This window comes from Prionailurus viverrinus, chromosome E1 (genome assembly GCF_022837055.1).
Source record: "Prionailurus viverrinus isolate Anna chromosome E1, UM_Priviv_1.0, whole genome shotgun sequence".
NCBI lineage: Eukaryota > Metazoa > Chordata > Mammalia > Carnivora > Felidae > Prionailurus > Prionailurus viverrinus.
Genome location: NC_062574.1, coordinates 47071649 through 47095747, shown reverse-complemented (window position 1 = coordinate 47095747; position 24099 = coordinate 47071649). Strand labels below are relative to the sequence as shown.

At 48.7% G+C, this 24099-nt stretch overlaps 2 protein-coding genes and 1 long non-coding RNA gene across 9 annotated transcripts in view; 1 reads left to right on the top strand and 2 right to left on the bottom strand.

The window, feature by feature from the left end:
- The window catches only part of LOC125151908 (uncharacterized), a 30710-nt gene extending 28922 nt beyond the window's left edge, over positions 1–1788 (bottom strand). The window contains exon 1 of the long non-coding RNA XR_007146980.1: positions 1280–1788. This is a non-coding gene — a long non-coding RNA (uncharacterized LOC125151908). The remainder of the gene's footprint in view (positions 1–1279) is intronic.
- A 41-nt stretch (positions 1789–1829) lies between these two features.
- Positions 1830–3654, top strand: NT5C (5', 3'-nucleotidase, cytosolic). Its single transcript, XM_047833409.1, has 5 exons — positions 1830–2055; positions 2467–2567; positions 2651–2711; positions 3053–3167; positions 3285–3654. The coding sequence occupies exons 1-5, from the start codon at positions 1870–1872 to the stop codon at positions 3437–3439; spliced, it is 618 nt and encodes a 205-aa protein (XP_047689365.1). The 5' UTR covers positions 1830–1869; the 3' UTR covers positions 3440–3654.
- A 1-nt stretch (position 3655) lies between these two features.
- On the bottom strand, positions 3656–23928 carry ARMC7 (armadillo repeat containing 7). 7 transcript variants are annotated; one of them, XR_007146979.1, is made up of 4 exons: positions 23608–23928; positions 23370–23513; positions 16142–16295; positions 5169–5305 (listed from the first exon to the last, which is right to left on the bottom strand). XR_007146979.1 is itself a non-coding variant. In XM_047833416.1 (4 exons), exons 1-4 carry the CDS (start codon positions 23696–23698, stop codon positions 17966–17968), a joined length of 333 nt encoding a protein of 110 aa, XP_047689372.1. In that variant the 5' UTR covers positions 23699–23928; the 3' UTR covers positions 16306–17965. The 7 variants fall into 7 exon arrangements, 6 of the variants coding, with proteins under 6 accessions (XP_047689367.1, XP_047689368.1, XP_047689371.1 ...); XM_047833416.1 differs by lacking the exons at positions 5169–5305; positions 16142–16295 and adding exons at positions 16306–18058; positions 20264–20268; XM_047833411.1 differs by lacking the exon at positions 16142–16295 and having other exon boundaries at positions 3656–5305.
- Positions 23929–24099: the final 171 nt, after the last annotated feature.

The window sequence follows — 24099 nt, the reverse complement described above, 5'->3', positions numbered from 1 at the left end:
AAATGATAAAATATTTATTAGGTAATGTATTTTAGACTCTTCTACCCACTCTCTGTGCTGGGCAGTAACATGTAAGTTTTTAAGTCCTCTCCTCCATCAAGGTGCTTCTCAATGGTGGGTGGCTACAGAAGAGCACTCCAAAGGAAGGGGAGGAGGATCTGAGCAGACAGAAGAGAGGAAAGCTCTTGGCGTTCAGGCAGAAGGTTCCAGACCAACATGCTATATTTATATTAAATGTCCAAATTGGGCATTAAGACTTGGCTTTTAGGTCTAGCTGCACTACTACCCAACTGTGTTCTTTAGGCTTGTCATCTTGGATCCAGTTTCCTATCTTAAAATGTAAGACCGTTGAGACGATGAGCATAACCACTGGCTTCATTTGAACTATTAGGACATTTCTTTGGGAAGAATAGATTCAGGGGGTGTAAAGCTTTTCTCCCTTAAGGTGCAAAGAAAGCATTTGCAAAATGGAGAATCAACAGCTTTGGTATAGGATCCGTCTGATTTGATGAAAACAGGTTAGCTCTGCAAATACCAGCCTGAGTTATGGTTTCTATTGGAACCTCTTTGGAAGTAGGGAACCTGTCTGTACCCTTCTCTCTCTAATGGTGGGGATCCTGGAAAAGAGATGTCCCTGATTTGTGTCACACTTGTACCTTGGCTTTAAGTTTTTATTTTTTGAAGATAAGTGCCTAATCAAAATTCAAGTGTGAGGGAGGGACAGCTCTGCCAATCATTCAGATACTTTCAGAACAGATTTTATGAAATTCTATGTAACATGTTTGCTAAGGGTGTTAAATTTTCTACTTAGAAAGCTTAGGGTTTACAAACTGGAGTTGAATGATTTTATGATGATGGCAGAACAATCAGTATTTCGTTGACACTTTGGCCTGGGTATAAACCCAGTTTGTGTGACTTGAATGGGAAGGAGGGGGAACATTGGAGGACTCACTATTGCCCACAGCGATTGTACTCTTCTTGAGAGTTTTTTAATTAGATCATTTTAGAAGGAGAGGCTAGTCTCCCCTTTGTAATGTGTTTCAACATTGGTTTGGAAGTATTGGGTGCTCAGATGGGGAGCTGGAGGAAGATGGGTCACAATCAAATCTGAGTTTATGGTTTGTAGGAAAATGTATTTGGACGTAGTCAGGAAGTTGAGAAAAATCTACAAAGGAGCGTCAACAAAACTTAGCCATGTTAGGCATTTTCTAGAGGGGGCTGTAACTGCCAATTCTAGAACAGCGGTGTCCCTTCCACAGAAAGGACCTTCCCCGATTACCTGAGCTTGTTGGAAATCGTGTCCTCTGGGTGGGACTGGATGCATAAAGTGGATGCTCCCAACTCTGGTTTATGAGTTCATCTCTTAGGAGCTCTACTCACACGAGTCAGGGGTCTTCAGCAGTCATTCACTCCAAAGTTACTGGGAGCCCCCATGATTCGGGCCTCAGGGAGTTCTGGCCCGGGATCCGGCGTGATCCTGTGCCCTGTCCCACAAGCAGGGAGGGCAGAGTTGTGCCGGTGGCCCCGGGACTCGCGGTCGCGACTCTAAGGGCGGAGCCAGCCCCACAGGATTCACCCGTCGCAGAATTTGAGATCCGCCCTCGAGCGGCCCACGACCCGCCCGGGTCCGCTTGGGGTGAGCGGGTACGTTCCCCCGCGGAGTTGGGGGAGGTACACGTGCAGGCGGGCGCGCTCTCGGGCCGCCCGCGCCGCCTCCAGGGGAAAGTCGCGCCCTCCCGCGACGCCCGGCTCACCGGCGCCCATGCAAATGAGCCCGGTGCGCCCGCCCACCGCGCGCCTCCGGAAGCTGCGGCCCGCGCCTGCCCGCCCACCCCTCCCCCCCCCAATCCCTGCCCGGCCTCTGCGGCGATGGCGGCGCGGCGCGCGCGGCCGGTGCGGGTGCTGGTGGACATGGATGGCGTGCTGGCCGACTTCGAGGCCGGCCTCCTGCGGGGCTTCCGCCGCCGGTTCCCCGGGGAGCCGCACGTGGCGCTGGAAAAGCGCCGCGGCTTCCTCGCCCGCGAGCAGTACCGAGCCCTGCGGCCAGACCTGGCGGTAAGTAGGGAAAGGGCGGGAATGCAACGCCGGGTGTCCGCGGGCAGGGAGCCCCAGTCCCCACAGTGTCCCCGGGAGCGAGGAGTCCCGACCCCGCAGGATACCCGGGAGCAAGGGCCTGGACCGCATAGGATGCAAGGGAGCCCGAGCCCCGACCCCACACGGCACCTAAGAATGGGAGCCCACCCCTTGGGCAAGACTGTCTTCCCCCTTTGTTTAACAAAACCCTCCGTTTAGAATCCATTGTTCGCCCTGGACGAGAAAGTCTGTCAGAGCGCTTCCCCCTAAGCAAAATCGTCTCCCCGAGGCTTTGATTTGGACACCAAAACCCCCCAGGAATCTTTCGAGAGTCCTCTCTGGGGCTAGATCTGCTGGAGGCAGAAGCTGGGACAAGAATATGGTATCTTTCAGGACAAAGTGGCCAGTGTGTATGAAGCCCCAGGCTTTTTCCTAGACTTGGAGCCTATCCCTGGAGCCTTGGAAGCCCTGCAGGAGATGAACAACATGCAGGAGTGAGAAAGGGCAAAGAGGGGAGGGGCGGTGGAGAAGAAGGGAGGGCACCACCCTAAGTCTAACCTGCGCCCCTTTCGTGCAGCACCGAAGTCTTCATCTGCACCAGCCCTCTGACGAAGTATGAACACTGTGTGGCCGAGAAGGTGCGGCTGCCCCAGCGCTTGATAGCAAACTGCTTCCTAAATCCTGAGGATTAAAGTAAACTAGCAGAGGGGCACCCGGGGCTCGGTCGCTTAGGGCTCAGGCTCTGTGCTGAAGGTGCCTAGCCTACTTGGGATTCTCTCTCCCTCTCTCTCTGCTCCCCCTGCTCTCTCACTCATGCTCTCTCTCAAAATAATTAAACTTAAAAAGTCCTTTTTTTAAATAAACCGGCAGAAACACAGGAAGTGTGGGGGGAGGGGAGCAGCATCTCTCAAGGGCTGGAGACCCCACTCCCACCTACTTACTCACTGGCCCTGCTGACCGACCTGTGCCCCCTCCACAGTACCGCTGGGTGGAGAATCACCTGGGGCCGCAGTTTGTGGAGCGCATTATCCTGACGAGGGACAAGACGGTGGTCTTGGGGGACCTGCTCATTGACGACAAGGACACCATTCGAGGTTAGACTCGTTTTCCTGGCAACCTTCCAGGCATTTGGCCTGCTGGATTAGGGAGGGAGTAAAAATAACCAGATTATAGACTGCATCTCCCTGCCTTTGTCTTGCATCCTGTCCCAGGCCAAGAGGAGACCCCAAGCTGGGAGCACATTTTGTTCACCTGCTGCCACAACCAGCACCTCGCCCTGCCCCCCACAAGGAGACGGCTGCTCTCCTGGAGTGACAACTGGAGGGAGATCATAGACAGCAAGCGGGGGGGCCGGGACAGTGGGTAGTAGCTGAAGGAAGGGAAGGCAGGCCATCAGGGAACACCAGCAGAGCAGGATGACAGGGCAGTGCCATGGCAGTGGCCACCAGCACTGTGGAGCAGGGAGACACAGTAACCTCGGTTCTCACAAGGCAGCCACCTGGAATCCACAAGACAGCTGGCAAGGAATCATGGTGGGAAAACTACTCAGGAACCTTTTTAATAAAACACTTTGGCTCACCACTCTTTAAAGGCCCTTTATTTGGGAAAGTAGAGGTACAGGAGCCCTAGGGAGGGCAGCTGGAATGCAGGCTGAGGAGGAGGCTTTCTCATCCCTCCTCCTGTCCTCAGTCCCACTTCCACACCCATCTGGATACCATGCCTCTTGCATCTGCCATCTTTCATCGTGGCCATGGAGGTCAACCTTAAGGGACTGCAGAAGGGAGGCCAGGAAGCTCCCCATTGCTTCTGAACCCCAACTTCCCATGGTCGTCCCACACCGCTTCCCCTGTGCTGGTCAACATACACTGTGGACTCTAAACCACAGATTTTTGTCAGGAGGTCCTCTGTGTTCCCTGAGCACCACTCTTGCATTCGCGAAGCCCTCCTGAGTCTGAGACTTCCAGGGCCGGGGACCTGCCCTCACTGACCCAACCCTGATGGCAGAGGAGGAAGGTCAAGGCGTTCAGGCCAGGGCCATGGGGTGGCGAGGGCAGAATATGAAGCTTCAAGGGTCTGTGCCTTATTCTGATGTGTCCTCACCCTCATACTTGTGGTCTTAACACCTGATGGCCACAGTCACAGTCAGCGGACTGCATCACTCAAGAGTAGAGACCACACCTTCGTCTTTGAAGCCCATGGTGCCCAGCAGATAGGCCTGTGTGGATAAACAGGTGATCCCGGGCCACAGAGTTCTCCAGGCCGGTGTCCACCATACCCAATGCCCAGCCTGGAGACCTTGTGGTGTAGGTACTCAGCTTCCATAGCCCTGGAGTGGGCATGACCAACTTCCCAGAGCTGGCTTCTCACTTGTATTCCTCAAGATTACTTCAGATACTTCTGTGAAAGGAGAATTCCTATTCCCTCAAGCATGAACAATTCTAATCCCAGGCCCAGCTGCTCCTCATGAAAACCCCCTTCTGCAAGGCCTCTGGATCTAGGGTCCCAGCTGCTTCTCTCTCACATTAGGTTGAGAGCCTGGCTCAAGTAGGGGGTTGTGGTGGTGGTGGGGGGGGGGGGTGTAGGAGGCAGGCTCTTGACTTCTAGCTGGTTAAGGGTGCCAACCTATGGAAATGGCCTTTGCTCTCCTCCATGGGCCTCCAGGTCTGGCTCCCTCACTCATCTAATGCCTCTCATCACAGTGTAAATATGTGTCACACTGAGAAAACTCACCTTTAAAATACCTTAAAGGGCACCTTTTGGGGAGAACACACTCAGTGGGAGCCAGGCTGCTCCCGCTCCCCGAGTCCTCACTGGGATTGTGGTCTTGTCTCTAGCAGTCAGGGTGTCAATGGCCATGAGATCTCCCTGGATCAGGGCTGCTGCAGGGCCTCAGTCCTTGGCAGTGGGATACCCAGGGCAGAGTGAGCCCGCCAGCTACGGGCTTCCGCCACCTGGCTTGGGGAACAGAAGTCTTCGAGGAAGATCTGGGCCAGGTTCCGGAGCCTGGTGTTGGCCGAGAGAGAGAAGCGCAGCATGCACTGCACCACAGGCATGGCAGTCAGCTCAGGGTGGGAGGCAGAGCCTGGCGAGCTCAGGTACATGATTGTGGTGACAGCGGACAGCACGGTCTCCTCGTTGGGACTGGACAGGCAGTTGATGATGAGGGGGATGCCGCCTGTCTGCAGGATGTGCTCCTTGTTGGCCCTGTCTGGACACAGGTTGCAGAGGCCTCCTGGGGAAGGGCAAAGGGAGACTGGATGCTCAGGCCTGGGCCTCCTCCCACCGCCCCTCCCAGCTTCTCTCGGCCCACTTTGTCCTGAGAAAGGGCCCAGGCCTATGAGAAGGTGGCCTAGGGACAAGAGATCCAAGGTCCATTCTGGTACCCAGCCCTTCCTTTCAAGGTTCCCACCTGCCCATCACAGCCTAGCCTTCAGGAAGTGGGTACCAATCCCTTCCCCTCTTGGTTCAGCCAGTTCAATGGTTAATATGCTTTCCTTTTTTTTTTTTTTTTTTAAAGCAAAAACACAGGGGCGCCTGGGCGGCTCAGTTGGTTAAGCGTCCAACTTTGGCTCAGGGCATGATCTTGTGGCTTGTGAGTTTGAGTCCTGCGTCAGACACTGTGCTGACGGCTCAGAGCCTGGAGCCTGCTTTGGATTTTGTGTCTCCCCCTCTCTCTGCCACTCCCCAACTCATGCTCTGTGTCTCCTTCTCAAAAATAAACATTAAAAAAAAAAAAATTAAAGCAAAAAAATAAAATAAAATCTGTAATACATCACTTTACAGAATTAAAAAACATAGGTAAGGTGATGGTCTCACAGGTGTATACGTGTCAAAACATATCAAATCATATCCTTTAAGGATGTACAGCTTATACTATGTCAATAAAGCGGTTATAAATACTAGAAGCCAAATTACAAGCCATCTTAATCCTACCATCCATTTAACATTTGCTTTTCATTCCTCAGTTTCAAAATATGTGAATAAATATAAACATTTAATAAAAATGTGATACAGGCGCCTGGGTGGCTCAGTTAGTTAAGCGTCCAACTCTTAGTTTCAGCTCAGGTCATGATCTCATGGTTTGTGGGATCAAGCCTTGAGTAGCGTGGAGCCTGCTTGGGGATTCTCTCTGTCTCTACCCTGCTCATGTGTGTACGTTCTCTCACTCTCAAAATAAATAAGCTTATTTTAAAAACAAACAAACAAACAAAACAAAACAAACAAACAAACAGGGTGCCTGAGTAGCTCGGTGGGTTGTGTCCAAATCTTGACTGCAGCTCAGGTCATGATCTTATGGTTCATGAGATGGAGCCTTGCACTGGGCTTTGCACTGACAGCACGGAGTATGCATGGGATTCTCTCTCCCTCTCCTCCTCCCCTGCACTCTCTCTCTCAAAATAAACAAACTTTAAAACACAAAACAACGTAGGGGTGCCTGGGTGGCTTAGTCGGTTAAGCGTCTGACTTCAGCTCAGGTCATGATCTCACAGTCCGTGAGTTCGAGCCCCGCGTCGGGCTCTGTGCTGTCCGCTCAGAGCCTGGAGTCTGCTTCGGATTCTGGGTCTCCCTCTCTCTCTCTGCCCCTCCCTCATTCATGCTCTCTCAAGTGAATAAACGTTGGGAAAAAAAAAAAAAGCCCCACAACGTATTTGTAAACATCTTTCCAGGCCCACAGATCTACAACCATGGCACCATCTAATGGCCATGCAGTGACTACCTTATGGATGCAGTGCAATTTATTAAAAAAATTTTTTGGGGGGGGCGCCGCCTGGGTGGCTCAGTCGGTTAAGCATCCGACTTTGGCTCAGGTCATGATCTCGCGGTCCGTGGGTTCGAGCCCCGCGTTGGGCCCTGTGCTGACAGCTCAGAGCCTGGAGCCTGTTTCAGATTCTGTGTCTCCCTCTTTCTCTGACCCTCCCCTGTTCATGTTCTCTGTCTCAAAAATAAATAAAATGTTAAAAAAAAAAATTAAAAAAAATTTTTTTAACATTTTATTTATTTTTGACAGAGAAACAGAGCATGAACAGGGGAAGGGCAGAGAGAGAGGGAGACACAGATTCCAAAGTAGGCTCCAGGCCCTGAGCTGTCAGCACAGAGCCTGACATGGCTCTGGGCTTGAATCCACAAACCAGGAGATCTTGACCTGAAGTCAGATGCTTAACCAATGGAGTCACCCAGGTGCCCCTAGGGAAATGTCTTTAAAGGTTTTATCCAGTTACCCTCTAGGGACTTCTCACTGTATTTGGGATAAAATCTGAACTCCCCTTTGAGGTCTTCACAGCCCCGCACCATCTAGTCTGTCCTCTCTGTCCCTGTCACTCGCAACAGCCACCACCTCAGCCCATCCTTAGGGCCTTTGGGCCCCAGATTTTCACATGCTGCCTCCCTCATGCTGGGAATCAACACTTCACTACTCCCTCACCAGTAAGGTTTCCCTGGAATACCCACTAGCCACTCCCCACCATGACCATGGCACTCGCCTCATCACTGCACATCTTCTTTATACGCTTAGTATTCCCAGAAACCATCTTGGCAGGTTGCTTTTCTTGCTAACTGCCAAGCCCCACCAGAAGGTACGTGCCTTGAGGTCAAGTCCTTGGTGCTGGCCGCAAGAGGCGCTCCACAAATATTTGTTGCAGGGGTTGTAAAGCAGTGAGCCGGGGGAGGGGGGGTAAGGTGGGGGCAGGGGAGTAAGGGTGGAATGGCCGCGGGGTGGGGGATGGGACGGCTTCCTGAGGTGTTGTCCCCCTAGACTTCTGCAGTGCTGGCATTCGAGCTGTGGCTCAGAGCACCTCCGAGGGAAGGAAGCAGCTTGGTGGCGCTCTCAGAGTCACAAGGTGAGGGAGACAAGGCACTCTGATGGGGAGCTCCCTCCCTATGGGACACTCAGAGGCCTGAGCATATCCTGGGGTCATCCTGTTGACTGCCTTCCGTACTTGCTGTCTGTCCCTGTCACTGGACACCGTAAGGCAAGGCCCTGCTTTCTGGTTTACTTCCGCAACCCAGGGACCTGCAATGGGGTACTCTCACCAGACACATGCTGGGAACATGACTGAACCCCATGAAGTGTTACTATCACCCCTATTTCAGCGGAAGCTGAGCTGTTGAGTAACTTGCCCCGAGTCCCAGGGATGGAAACCCTATGCCCCTCTCATGGCACAAGTAGAAATGCTCTGGCAGGCCTCTGGCTTCCCGGACTCACCTACACCACGTCTTCTGAACTACAAGCGGTGAGCCAGCCTCCTACCCACACCGTAGTCTAATGGACCGGGGGCAGAGGGTAGGATTTATCTCCGCTGTAAAGTATGATAAGATGAATCCTGAGTCACTCTCAGCTAGTGAGTCACCATCACACACAGATGTGCCTGGGCGGGACACTGCCACCCAGGCTGGGGGATAATCAGATGGCACGTGCTGGACGGTGAAGGCAGGAGGAGGCCTCAGGACAGCTGGCCCAATCTGCTCCCTATCTGGAGACCTAGGAAGTCTCCAAGGGTGGATCCTGCGCCTGCCAGAGCTCACCACTGCCTGGGGCCCAACCACAGGCACTTCTTCAAGCCCCTCTGCCTTGCTGGCAGCGATCCTCAGAGGGGAGAACACGAAGGTCTGGAAAGAGGGGCTTCGGGGGGGCACGAAGTCTCAACACGAGCACCCAAAATGGAGCCAGAGGACCCAGGAGAAGCCCAGGCCGTGGGTGCTTTGAGCTTTCCCTCCTGAGTCTACCTCTGTGACCCTGCGCTAAAGAACTAAGGAGGGCTGTAGGAAGAGGGTAACACAAAAAACTGGAAGCTTCCTAAACAATGCCCAACAATAGCAGGCTGGTTAGATAAAGTTCAGTACGTCCATCTGATGGAAAATTATACAGTTCTTAAAAATCATGTTTTCAAAGAATATTTAATACGGGAAAATGCTTACAACATAAGGTTGAGGAGGAAAGAAAGTCATCAAACTGAATATACGATAAAAATGCAATAAAAAAAGCAAGCCCAATAAGATGTCACCTCTTCTGAGAGCCTTCTGTGACAGCCCTAACCAGCCCCCTCCCCACCTTCATTTCCTTCCTTCACACCTAGTTACTGGTCATGTTTACTGAAGGTTGCCCCACTAGACAACAAATCCCACAAGGGTGGGAACTTTGTCTTGTCCCATGCTGTCGCCTCAGGCTGGCATATAACACATGCTCAGTAAACAGATACATTAAAAAAAGACAAGCTGGAAACACAGCAAAATGCTAACAATACTTATTTCTGTGCAGCAGGATTAGGAGTCATTTTTATTTTATTTTCCAAGTTTTCCTCCATGAAAAAAAAATTTTTTTGTAACCAGGAAAAGGATTTAAAACAAACAAACAAACAAACAAACAAAAAAAGCTGAATTTCACCTAGAAAGTAAAAGCCAGGGCACGTGGGTGGTTCAGTCAGTTAACCATCTGACTCTTGATTTTGGCTCAAGTCATGAGCTCGTGTTTTGGGAGTTTGAGCCCCGCGTTGAACTTGGGATCCTCTCTGCCCCTCCCCCACACGTGCTCTATCTCTCTCTGTAAAGAGAGCTTTCCTATTCTTCCTTTCTTTTTTTTTTTTTTTTAATTTTTTTTTTCAACGTTTATTTATTTTTGGGACAGAGAGATACAGAGCATGAACGGGCGAGGGGCAGAGAGAGAGGGAGACACAGAATCGGAAGCAGGCTCCAGGCTCTGAGCCATCAGCCCAGAGCCCGACACGGGGCTCGAACTCACGGACCGTGAGATCATGACCTGGCTGAAGTTGGACGCTTAACCGACTGCGCCACCCAGGCGCCCCCTTATTCTTCCTTTCTAATCTTATATTCTAATAAACTTTTGCTTGCTGCTCAAAAAAAAAAAAAAAACCTCATCAAATGACACCATTTAAAAAAATTAATAGACTTAATATATAAAGTCTATTAATATATATTAAGTATTAAATTATATATTAATAGACTTAACATATAAAGAAATATATATTACTGGGGCGCCTGGGTGGCTCAGCTGGTTGAGTGTCTTGATTTTGGCTGACTCTTGATTTCAGCTCAGGTTATGACCTCACAGTTCGTGGGACTGAGCCACACATCAGGCTATGTGCTGACAGTGCGGAGCCTGCTTTGGATTCTCTTTCTCCTTCTCTCCTCTGCCCCTCCCCAGCTTGAGCGTGTGTGTGTGTGTGTGTGTGTGTGTGTGTGTGTGTGTTATTCTTTCTCTCAAAATGAATAAACATAACAAAAAAGATTTAAAGTATATTACTATCAATGAAAGATGAACACAATGTAAAAAATGAACAGAGACTTGGATAACTCTGCACAATAGGGCCAGTGTAGGACACAGTGCTCACAGCTACTTCTCAGAGGCAGGATCAGATGCCTCCACACGCCTATCATGGCTAAAACAAAGCAGAACGACAATAGTAAGAGCTGGTGGGAGGTGGGGATGCTGGAATTCTCATACACAGGGGGCATGGGGGTCTCACACTGCATAATGAAGGTGGAAAAGTATGTGGCAGCTTCACAAGTTAAACATCCACCTACCCTAGGACTCAACAATTTCACTTCTACGTAATTCTGAGAAAAAGGAGTACATACCTATACAAGAAAACTTGTGTACAAACTAACAGCTTTCTTCATAAAGGCTCTAAATTAGAAACAACTCAAATCTCCAGCAACAGGTGAACGGATGAACAAATTGTGGCATATTCATACGAAGACATGAACTAAGGACACTGTAAAAATCTGGATGGATATCAAAAACACTGAGTGAAAGAAACCAGACACAGGAGTACATCCTGTGTGATTGTATGCAGATGGAGTTCAAGAACAGGCAAAACAGGGGCACCTGGCTGGCTCAGTTGGTGGAGTATGTGACTCTTGATCTCAGGGTCGTAAGTTCCAGCCCCATGGTGGGTGTGGAGATCACTTAAAAATAAAATCTTGGTGGGGCACCTGGGTGGCTCCGCTGGTTGAGCATCTGACTTTGGCCCAGGTCATGATCTCATGATTCATGAGTTCGAGCCCCACGTCAGGCTCTGCGCCGAACAGCTCAGAGCCCGGAGCCTGCCTCCGATTCTGTGTCTCCCTCCCTCTCTGCTCCTCCCCCGCTCACACTCGGTCTCTCTCTCAAAAATGAATAAATGTTTAAAAAAATAAAAAATAAAATAAAATAAAATCTTGGGGGCACCTGGGTGGTTCAGTTGGTTAAGCATCCGACTTTGGCTCAGGTCATAATCTCATGGTTCGTGAGTTTGGGCCACATTGGGCTCTGTGCTGACAGCTCTGAGCCTGGAGCCTGCTTCGGATTCTGTCTCCCTCTCTCTCTGCCCCTTCTGTGTTCATGGTCTATCGCTATCTGTCTCAAAAGTAAATAAGAATTAAAATAAATAAATAAAATATGGGACACCTGGCTGGCTCAGTCGGTTAAGTGTCCGACTGTGGCTCAGGTCATGATCTCACAGTTCGTGGGTTCGAGCCCCGTGTCAGGCTCTGTGCTGATGGCTCAGAGCTTGGAGCCTGCTTCAGATTCTGTGTCTCCCTCTCTCTCTGTCCCTCCCCTATTCACGCTCTGTCTCTGTCTCAAGAATAAATAAACATTAAATAAATCAAATCAAATCAAATCAAATCAAATCAAGGAAGGGAGGGAGGAAGGAAGGAAGGACAGACGGACGGACGGACGGACAGGTAAAACCCATGGGTTAGAATATTGGTTACCTGGGGGGGTGGAAGACACTAACTGGGAAAGGGACCTTTCTGGGGAGATGGAAACATTCTAGGTCTTGATTTTAGTGGTTACATAGATATACATATACCTTAATGAATTTAATAATCCAATAAACTGCACTGGATGTTGTGTGGAAATGCTGAATCACTATATCATACACCTGAAACTAATATTACACTGAATTTTAACCAAAATTTAAAACCTTAAAAAAACAAGACAAAGTTCAAGAAAAAAAATTCGTCAAACTGACACTTAAGATATGTGCACGTCACTGTATGTTGATGGTGCTGCCATTTAAACTGTGGTTACCAAACAAAAGGGAGACCAAGTTCTGACTGGCTGATGAAAGTGTTTCAGGCAAACCAGACAAGACAAAAAAAAGAATAAGAGGCAAAAGCAGGGCCCTTCTAGACACACGGAACCACAGAAACCCCCAGGAGAGGCAAAAGAGAAAAGCCCCAAGTAAAACCAAGGATGAGAAAGCCGAAGGCTCAGAGAGGTCAGGTAGGGGACCTCAGGTCACACAGCAAGACGGGCGCTGATGCCGCGACAGGAAGGTCTAAGGATTGTTCTGGGGAATTAAATGAGGTCATGCCCTAGGAGAGAGTGGCCCAAGACTTTATGCCCTCTGATGACTCAGACGCCGCCTCAGGGCACTGGGCTGGATACAGCCCATCCCAGATAAAAGTCTTCATCTGAGCCTATTTATTCTTGGGTTTTACTTTAGCATCTTGAAAACAGTTCTTTCTGAAATTTAAATGTGGAGAGACAGAACAGTAAGTAGAGAAAGTTACCATTATGTGTAAAAAGGAGGGGAACAAGGTGACAGGCTTAGAGATGGAAGATAGGCTTCTCTGAAAATGCCTTGCACGTAGTTTTGACCTAAACTCATGAATGTTTCCCATAATAACAAATGTCAAATTACATCAAAAGAAGAAAAAACAAGGCTTTTCGTACTTCTGACCTATATTTCACTTCTGGAAATTTACTCTACAGGCATACCCCATACAGGGGAGAAATGACATACAAATAAGGTATTCCACTGCAGCACCACCTGTGAGGGCGAAGTGGAGACAACCTGAATGGCCACCCCTAAATGTGCCCCTGCCTCCGTTGCACAGAATAGCAGGCGGCATTCACAAAGAATGAGGCAGCTCCTTATGGGCTGATACTGCAGGTGCACTGAGACATGATGCTAAGCTAAAAAAAAAAAAAAAAAAAGAGAGAGAGAGAAAAGAAAAAGCAGAACATACATATCATATGCCACCACAAGCGTAGAACTTGCAAAAAGGTGTAAGTGTAAATACACATATTTGTTCATAAATCCTGAAAATAATCTCTGGGAGGATATAAAAGAAACTAGTAAATGGCTGCTTCCAGAAGAGGCTACAGAAGGTGTTACTGTTGACGACATATCCTTTTGAATTCTGTACCATGTGAATCAATCATGTATTCGCATAAATTAACACACACACACACACACACACACACACACACACACACACACACACACACACACACCTTGCTTGGGTCCAGAACTAAGTGGAAGGGAAACTGGTCTCTGCAAGTCCAGAGACTGCCCCGGTCCAGCTAGTGTGGAAGGAAGCAGTGGGGTGAGAACACTGACGTCACTCCCTTTCTGTAAGGGGAATCCTGCCACAGACGGATGGCTGAGGAATTCCTTTTTTTTTTTTTTTAATGTTTATTCATTTTTGAGACCGAGAAAGAGAGCATGCGCTCGAAAGAGAACAGGGGAGGGGCAGAGAGAGAGGTGGACATGGGGCTCCACACTGACAGTAGACAGCCTGACATGGGGCTCAAACCCACGAACCATGAGATCATGACCCGAGCTGAAGTTGGGTGCTTACCTGACTGGCCACCCAGGCACCCCTTCCTTGCTTTTTGTTTTGTTTCATTTTAGTTTACGTGAACTCTAAGCCCATGAGGCTTGAACTCATGACCTCCGAGATCATGAGTTGAGTTGCATGCTCTACCTATTGAGGCAGAAGGTGCCCCGAGGAATTCCTTTTTAAGCAGAAAGCTGTATGATCCCAGGAGCCTACCTACTCATCAGTGAGAGAAGGAGGTATAGTGAAGCCCCAAAATATGGAGGATGAAGCAAAGGTGGGCAGATCTAGTTAGATTCCTGGCACTGCCACTGAGGACCTAGGTGACCAGAGCAAGCAACTCAGTTTCTCTAAGCCTCAGTTTCTTTATCAGCAAAATGGCTAAAGATAATTGAAAGAATGTGATCAAGTACCACCACTGCCCCCGCCACCCAGCACGCAGTACATGTGGACCAAGCATGCACCTGTTTATAGCCCCAGAGGCTGGCACAGGGCCATACCTTCAACCCACATGTACAGAAAGAAATGACACATACAGGTAGAGTTTAACAATGAGAATGCACGTGCCCATGTAACCAGCACCAAGGTCAAGAAGGAAAATAGTCAGCAACCCAAAAGCCTCTGCATGTCCCTTCCTGATCCAATTCTCTCCCATCAGAGGTGAACACCTTCCTGACTTGTAATAGTTTAATAATTTCTAATTAACAAGCAGGAACTTTTAAATTTTTAATAAAAAATAATTTTACTATATATACCCCTGCTATACTAATACCATAACTCACTTCCGCCTATTTTTGGATTTTACGGAAATATAGTTACACTGTATGTATTATGTGTGGAGCACCATTTGCTTAACGTCAGGTAAGATTACTACATGTAGCTACAGATTGTTCATTTACCTTGCTAAGTGAGCAGTATGAATATCCCATAATGTCAGCATCCACTCTATTATTGACTGTTTCAAGTTTGGAACTGTTATAGATCATGCTGCTGGTGACATTTTTGCATGTGTCTGCATGTGCATGTACCCTAACCCTATGAATACAATTCTGGGTCATGGGGAGTGCCTGCCTTCAATTTTATTAAGTAGTATTTCCAGGGGGGCGCCTGGGTAGCTCACCTGGTTAAGTGTCTGACTCTTGGTTTCAGTTCAGGTCATGATCTCACGGTTTGTGGGATCGAGCCCCATGTCGGGCTTTGCACTAACGCAAGCCTGCTTGGAATTCTCTGTCTCCCTCTCTCTCTGCCCCTCTTCCATGTGTGTGCGCTGTCTCTCAAAGTAAGTAAGTATTAAAAAAAATTTTTTTTCCCCAGAGATTGCTGAGGATTTATCTTTGTCTTTTTTTCTTTTCTTTTCTTTTCTTTTTTAAATACTGGTCTTTTTCTGAGCACCACCACCATCTGGTGGCAACTACATGTATTGCAGAAATAGAAACCGGGAAAGTAATTTAACATGAATTCTGGGAAGCCACTTACTTGAACCCCGTTTTATTTATTTTTATGTATTTTTTAAGTAGGCTCCACGTCCAGTGCTGAACTCAAGACGTGAGCTAAGATCAAGAGTCAGACTCTTAACCAATGCAGCCACTTAGGTGCTCCCCGGAACCGTGATTTAGTAACAAAACTGCCAAGTATTCTGTGATATCCTAAGATTCAACCAGTTTTCTTGGAGGCAGAGAATTCTCTCTGGCATCTCTCTCTCTCTTTTTTTTTTTTGTAAGTTTTCTGGCACTTTTTTAAGTTTATTTATTTTGAAAGAGAGAGATACAGCGTGAGTGAGCACAAGAAGGGCAGAGAGAGAGAGAGAGAGAGAGAGAATCCCAAGCAGGCTCTGCACTGTGTGTGTGCAGCCCCACTCGGGGCTCGAACTCATGAACCATGAGATGATGACCCGAGTTGAAATCAAGAGTCAGATGCTTGCTCAACTGACTGAGTCGCCCAGGCACCCTCTCCTGGTTCCTTTGTGTCTCCATACAGCATCTAGGCTGATGCAGTGGTGAACACACTGCACCTAGAACGCGTCAGAGTCAACCAACAGTGCTTTGGGCAAACATTCCCAAATTAATGCCAAAGGCTTCATTTGGAGCAAGAGCTCCAAATTCTTTCACTCATTTGAGTATTTACTGAGATCCAGGCTTTTTATCTGGCTCTCTGTAATTCACCCACTCCCACCTCCCATCCCCAACAAGGGCAGCTCTGGCCCGAACCACTGCTGTCTCCCAGTGGCAGCTCCTCTTAGTGGGAGATCAAGCAAGGCCCCAGGCTGTGCACGGATAGCGTGGAAATGGCAAGGTGCAGTGGAAACAAAGAACAAAGGAAGACGATGCTCTGTAGTTTCAGCATTGGGTCTGCCAGCCGGGTCCCCTGGGCATGGAATTTGGATCCAGGGAGACTGGGTAAATTCCTGGCTCCAGTCATCACTAACAGTGTGAGCCCCAGGCAATGGACCTAACCTCACTGAAGAGCTGTTTCCTCATACATAAAGAGGGCTGAGTCCTACCTGCCTTGCGGCTGGTGACACATTCAGAGACCTTGCAGGCGGTGCTGTTACAAGGTGGGCATGTGCTGGCAAGTAGTGGGCACACCGTGGGCAGACAGTAGGCATCCAGAAAGGCAGCGTTTATCATAACAGCTCCCAACCAGAGCCCTTCACCCTGAGGGGAAAAAGGCAGCCAGGACTACAACCAAAAGGTAAAACAGTTCTACAGTTGTTCTAAACGGGCAAATCCACAAAAGAAAAGGCCAAGAAAGGGGAAGGTACAGAGACTCAAAAATCCCTGCGGGCTACAGGCAACCACCGGAACCAGATTCTTCTTTAAGGTTGTAGTCATCCTCCCCAGGGTATTTCACAGGTCACAGGAAGATGGCCCCCCGGCAAGTCAATGGTCGGGGACCCCAACTCGCCACAGTGCAGCTTTCAGACCTGCCACCACAGCCCACAAAAACAACTGCAGCTGAACCAAAGGGCTGGCGGTCAGGCCCTCAGCCGCCAGGGCGGGCAGAGCCACTTGACAGGAGGTCTCATCTCAGCGCTGAGCACATCAGCACCACCCCAGAAGCATGCCTGCCACTGTGGTGGGCTGCAAGGGCAGGCGGAAGGAAGCCTGCGTTCGGACCCTGCCCTGCCATGAACCAGCCGAGGGGCAGTGCTCTCTCCATGCCTGGTTCCTCATCAGTAACATGAAGGGTTTGGAGGAAGTGCTTTTCAACCTTCCATAGACCTAGGAACTGGGAACTCCTCTGCCCTCTTCTAGAATCTGACAGCCTTGGTTTCTGTCCCAGGCTGGCACTCTTTAAACCTCGGGTCAACCCACTGATCCTTCCTAAGCCTCAGACTCCTTATGGAAAATGGAAGTTATGAGCGCCACTTTCAATGTCTCAGGGTCAGAGGCGACAAAGCACAGAAGGCAGTGCCTGGCACACAGAGGGTGCTCCCTGAGTGCCAGCTATCACTCCACGTCCTCCGAAGTGCGAGAGCACCAGCTCTGTAGCTAGGGGGGCCTGGGTGCAGCGCCAACACATGCATTAGGGCCAGGCTCCCTTTGCCTAATGCTGCCCAGACACTCGCTGGGAGGCCAACGATCAACTTGCATTATTTTTTCTATTATTCAGTGTTTTTCCAGAAGGAAAGAACCCCTGAGGCAGACAAGTGGTTCCCCTCGTGAAGGACAGCATGCCATCCCACCTCCTCTTTGGGAGATGAGGGAACTGTTTATCCTCAGAGGGGGCCCTGGACACCAGGCCCTTGGGGTGGACGCCGAGGGGATCCTGCAGCTACAGACCCTTGATCTCATTTGATTCTCTCAACAACTCTGTGAGGCAGGTACTGGTGCTGCCCCGCCTGACATGATGAGAGAAGGCAAATCACAGGCCAGGAGTTAAGCGGGAGAGCCAGGACTTGAACCCAGGCCTGCCTGACCCCAAAGCCCAGCTCTTACCAAACTCACTACGCTCCTTGCCAACCAACGGACACTGGTTTTGGTTCTGTGGGCCACAGGCAATCTAACCCACCTCTTCTCTCTGCCAGTTATTCCAGAACCAACCCCACTCAGGGCTGCAGCAACAAGTCACGGTTAGTGCTCTGCACCTTCTGGGCCCTTCCCTCCCCTTCCCCAGAGATAGGCAAAGCTGGGCTCTGTCCTCGTGGAGATCACAATCTCAGGCCTGCCACAGGACACGAAAGAGTCAAAGCTACAAAGCACAGCACAGAGCCTGTTGGTGGAGTAAGCACCCGACAGCTGGCCATTTAGGGCCAGCGACATTAAGAGAAAAGGAAATGACAGCCATAGCAAAACGTGCACCTAAGCACGACGGGGACTCTCTGTCACGCACAATAAATGCAAGAGAAATCTACTCTGCCGACAACCCCATGGAGGGATTCAAGGCTGGGAAAGCTACTATTCTGGGGATTAGGGATCTTGCGCTGGTGGGAAGGAGAGGAAGAGAAAATAAGCAGGAAAAGTGGCAGGGAAAAGCTTGGTGATAATGATACTAACAGAGTAACCAGCGAGACAAAGTACCTTCACGGAGACAGACACACGCACCCGTGCGTCTGTTCCCCCGACAGTCCTGCAGAGTAGGGCAAACACAGGTGAGGGAATGAGTCTCAAAGAAGGGACAGATGGAACTCAGCCACAAGAATCAGCTAGGAAGTGGAACAGCTGGGACTGGGGATTCCAGGTCCAGGGCTTGATCACCCACGCTGGGAAGCTGCCCAGGAGAGCAAGAATCCAGGCCAGGCCCAGCACACCAGGGGCTCAGAGAGCTCCTGCCTTGGGAAACTTACTTCCTGATCCTGCGAAACCTTTTTTTGATTGACTGCTCCTTTCATGCAAGTTTTCTCCAGTCAAAAGCTTGAGCCGGAGGAGCTCTACTGCTCCCAGGTGGAGGTTTAGCCACATGCTCCGCAGGGGCCACTGTCACCATTCAGATGGCAGAAGCTGTGGAGCAGAGGGAGGGGCTGGAGGACGTACACAGAAGAAAATCTTAAAGTGACCGATTGTTTAGAATATTTACTTAGCATAATAATCTTCCAGAGGGACAGAGACACGAGCCAGCACCACTTGTACACCTGGGCAACTGGGGCTCCTGGCCCTGCTTCAGAAGGCCTCACTCTAAGAGCCTTCTCCACAGGTTGAAGAGTCCAGGGAGTCCACCCAGAGCCCATCCTCCTCTGCCCCATACCTGGAGCTCTAGGCCCTGAACCTGCTCCCACAACTGCATGGGCCTCTTTCCTGGATCCTGACTCCCAGGGGGGTGGACCCGACTGATGGTGTGTGCAACCCCTGTTGTGCGGACACTCCTAAGTCCGAAGGAGTGGCCACAGAGCAGGTATGGACAGAGCCAGGATGTCCACACATAAGGATGTGAGACCTACTGTGGTGACAAGAGGAGGGACGACCCCCATTTGTACTCTGGCCCCAGGTACCCCAAATAGAAGGAGCCAACCTGGATGGTCTTTCAAAATTTTAAATCACACCTACCAATGATGTATTCAGAGCAAAAAAAAAAAAAAAAAGTGTTAGTTAATTCTATCAAGGCCTACAGCCTAACTTCTAGGCTACAGAAGATAAAGGGGAAAGAGGAACAAACTAAATGACACCAGAAAGAAGCAACCAGAGAATTAGAAAGGTGGGAAATTCTGCAGAACTGGTCTGGATCCTTTAATATTTAGTGTTACAAGAGTCTACTAATGATTAAAAGAGATAACTTATTTTTTAATTTTTTATTTATTATTTTTTAAAGATTTTATTTTTTAAGTAATCCCTACACCCAAACTCACAACTCCAAGATCAAGAGTTCGATGCTCCACTGACTGAGCCAGCCAGGCTCCCCAAAAAGAGACAATTTATGTAGTGACTTCCTTCCAAAGAGTACATGGAAAGAGGAGGAAAAAAGAGTAACTTTACAGTGGAGAAACTTGACCAACACCACCTCAGCCAGGTGATCAAAGCCGTCACCCACAGTGAGAAGTCATGCTGAGAGCACGGCCCCATGACATGGTGTGATGTGATGAAAATGGCACTTAACCTCTGTGGCTGTCCTTCCCCAAACCCATAACCCAGTCTAATCAAGAAAAAGGCATCAGACAAATCCCAGTTAAGGCAGGGCTTACAAAATACCTGACTGGCAATCCTTGAAACCATCAATGCCATCAAAAAAAAGGGAGTGTCTAAGAGACTGGCAAGTCCAAAGGAGCCTAAGATGTGACAACTAAAAGTAATATAGTATCCTGGATGGGATCCTGGAACAGTAAAAGGCTATTACGGAAACACTAAGGAAATGTGAATAGTGTGGACTTTAGTTAATAATGTATCAATACTGGGTTTACTAATTGTAACAAATGTACCATACTAATGTAGGATGTTAATAATAGAGAAGCTGGATGTGGCATATATGGGAACTCTCTGTATTATTCTTGCAATTTTTCTAAAACTGTTGTAAAATACAAAGTTCATGGGGCATCTAGCTGGCTCATAGACGGAGCATGCAACTCTTGATCTCAGAGTCATGAGTTCAAGCCCTTCACTGGGCATAGAGCTTAATTTAAAAAAAAAACTTTTTTTTTTTTTTTTTTTTTTTTTTAGGGTGCCTGGGTTGTGCAGTCGGTTAAGCAGCCAACTTTGGCTCAGGTCACGATCTCACAGCTTGTGGGTTCAAGCCCCACAGTGGGATCTGTGTTGACAGCTCGTAGCCTGCAGCCTGCTTTGGATTCTGTGTTTCCCTCTCTCTCTGCCTCTCCCCTGCTCATGCTCTCTCTCTTTCTCAAAAAATGAATAAACATTTAAAAAATTAAAGAAATAAAACACGAAGTTCATTTCAAAAGAGAGACAGAAAGAGAGAAAGAGAGAGCTAAGGAACATAACAACCAGATTAAATGCATGAATTCTGGATTGGTTCCTGGTTTATACAAACCAACAGGAAAATGTCATTTTGGGAACTATTAGAAAAATTTGCATAAGTAGGTATTAAGTGATAATGGATTTATTATAAAATGTTTTTTTCTCAGGGCGCCTGGGTGGCTCAGTCGGTTAAGCGTCCGACTTCGGCTCAGGTCATGATCTCACGGTCTGTGAGTTCAAGCCCCGCGTCGGGCTCTGTGCTGACAGCTCAGAGCCTGGAGCCTGCTTCGGATTCTGTGTCTCCCTCTCTCTCTGACCCTCCCCTGTTCATTCTCTGTCTCTCTCTGTCTCAAAAATAAACATAAAAAAAAAAAAAAAAATTAAAAAAAAAAATGAATAAACATTTAAAAAATTAAAGAAATAAAACACGAAGTTCATTTCAAAAGAGAGACAGAAAGAGAGAAAGAGAGAGCTAAGGAACATAACAACCAGATTAAATGCATGAATTCTGGATTGGTTCCTGGTTTATACAAACCAACAGGAAAATGTCATTTTGGGAACTATTAGAAAAATTTGCATAAGTAGGTATTAAGTGATAATGGATTTATTATAAAATGTTTTTTTCTCAGGGCGCCTGGGTGGCTCAGTCGGTTAAGCGTCCGACTTCGGCTCAGGTCATGATCTCACGGTCTGTGAGTTCAAGCCCCGCGTCGGGCTCTGTGCTGACAGCTCAGAGCCTGGAGCCTGCTTCGGATTCTGTGTCTCCCTCTCTCTCTGACCCTCCCCTGTTCATTCTCTGTCTCTCTCTGTCTCAAAAATAAACATAAAAAAAAAAAAAAATTAAAAAAAAAATGAATAAACATTTAAAAAATTAAAGAAATAAAACACGAAGTTCATTTAAAAAGAGAGACAGAAAGAGAGAAAGAGAGAGCTAAGGAACATAACAACCAGATTAAATGCATGAATTCTGGATTGGTTCCTGGTTTATACAAACCAACAGGAAAATGTCATTTTGGGAACTATTAGAAAAATTTGCATAAGTAGGTATTAAGTGATAATGGATTTATTATAAAATGTTTTTTTCTCAGGGCGCCTGGGTGGCTCAGTTGGTTAACCATCTGATTCCTGATTTCAGCTCAGGTCATGATCTCACGATTCGTGAGACTGAGCCCCACATGGGGCTCTGCACTGACAGCTCGGAGCCTGCTTGTGATTTTCTCTCTCTCTCTCTCTCTCTCTGCCCCTCCCCAACTGGCAGGCGTGTGGGTTTTCTCTCTCTTTTAAAATAAATAAATAAACCTAATAAATAAATAAAAGGTTTCTTTCTCTATGTAAATAAGATTCCTTTGGTTGTGCAGAAAAACGTTATTTTTTAAGATGCATATTGAAAAATGAACATTTGTCCTCAATAAATCCAAACTCTTTTCCATGGCCTAGATCTAAGTCCCTATAAATTCTGGTGCCGCCCACCTCTGTAACCCATTTTGTACCAATCTGCTTCATTCACCATAGCCTGCCACATCAGCCTTCTTTCTGGCTCCTCCTGCTTTAGGGTTCCCGACCATGCTGGGCCTCTTTCTACAATGACTTCCCATGATGGCAGAAATGAAGCAGCTCCCACCTATGCTCTCCATCATCACCCTGTTCACTTCTTTCAGAGCCTCAGCTTTTTTGTTTGTTTGCTCACCATCTGTCTCCCCCTACTAGAATGTAAGTTCCTTGAGGGCAAAGACCTTTCCACAACTTGCTCCCCATATCTCCAGCATTTAGAACAGCAGGGGCCCCTGGGTGGCTCAGGCGGCTAAGCATCTGACTCTTGATTTCAACTCAGGTCATGATCTTATGGATCCTGAGATCAAGTCCCACATCGGGCTCTGCACTGACAGTGCGGAACCTGCTTAGGATTCTCTCTCCCCCGACTCTGTCCCACCCCTTCTCCCTCTCTCAAAATAAACTTAAAGAAAAAAACAAAACAAGAACAGTAACTTCCTCACACAGTACATGCCCAATAAGTATGTCCACTGAATACTTCATAGGTTTTAGACCATAACAACTACAGAAGTCATAGCCATTCCAAATCACCTCTACGTCTCCTGATATCAATACATTAAGACACAGATGTTTATGGGGCACCTGGGTGGCTCAGCTGGTTAAGCATCCAACTTCTGCTAGAGTCATTATCTCTTGGTTCCTGAGTTCGAGCCCTGCGACAGGCTCTGTGCTGACAGCCTGGAGCCTGCCTCGGATTCTGTGTCTCCCTCTCTCTGCCTCTCCCCCATGTGCACGCTTTCTCTCTTAAAAATAAACATTAAAAGGGGCGCCTGGGTGGCGCAGTCAGTTAAGCTTCCGACTTCAGCCAGGTCACGATCTCGCGGTCCATGAGTTCGAGCCCCGCATCAGGCTCTGGGCTGATGGCTCAGAGCCTGGAGCCTGTTTCCGATTCTGTGTCTCCCTCTCTCTCTGCCCCTCCCCCGTTCATGCTCTGTCTCTCTCTCTCCCAAAAATAAATAAACGTTGAAAAAAAAATTAAAAAAAAAAAACATTAAAAAAATTTTTTTTTCTAATAGAGATGTTTAAAAACGGCATTCTATAAACGTTTTTCCCTTCAAGTGGCTTCAATCCATTCCCTCAATTATTATCTCATCTCTAAGTGGGAGGGAAAGCACGCATGCAGAGGAAGTCCTGGGCATTAGTTGCAGACCTGACTCAAGCTAGCTGTGACCCGGGACAATGTGTTAACCGAGGAGGTGGCACAGACATCGCTGGTACAGACAATGAGACGACCTGCCTTCTCAGCAGAGGGACTGCTTAAAAGATTCCTTTCCCAATGACTCACTTATCTCACCAAGTCAAATCAGGTATCTGGGAGATCTGCCCCATCCTTACCAATAGCAAACTCCACCAGGTTTTCATTCTCCTCCGACAGCGAATCGAGGAATAAATCAAGGACCTGCAGCTGCCGCAGATACTGGTAGTTATTGGGGTCATAGGCGAAGTTGGCGAGATTGGCCAGTACTTGCTCCTTGGCGTCTGCGGTAGAAAAGCGGCATTGGGGCCAGGTTCGGAACGGCTGTGGCGGCCGGACCACTGCCCCGTCTTCTGCCCCCCACCCTGCCCTTCTCACCTTGGCTCTCCGTCTCTTGGAATTCCGTGACCAGTGCCTGCAGGTATCCCAGGCGCCCGACGTGGGGGTCTACCTTCGGCTTCTGGGCCATGGTCAGGGGGGCAGAGGGGGACCGGGGAAGGACAGGAGAGTGGGAGGTGAGGCCGGAAATAGGTTCCTTTCCTGGCCTCAGGTTCTGCCGAAGTTGGAATGTGGGGGTGAGGTGGGGCCTCAGGACCTTGTAAAAACTGGGCGTGAAAACCTAAATTTGGACGCAGGGGACGAGGACGAGGGACTAGCAACACCCAGAGCTTAGCTTCCGAGCTTGGTTTTCTGCTCGATTCCAGGTTTCCGGCGGAAGCCTCACTTAGCCCCACCCCAGAGGGCGGAAGGGGCGGGCCTAGGCAATCAAGGGGCCGGATCGTTCCTGCGCTCGGCGCGCGTGAGCGGCGGGTTCTGTGCCTTGAGCCCCTGGCTGGAGGCGACGCGCCCCCGGAAGGGTGGTGAGGGGTC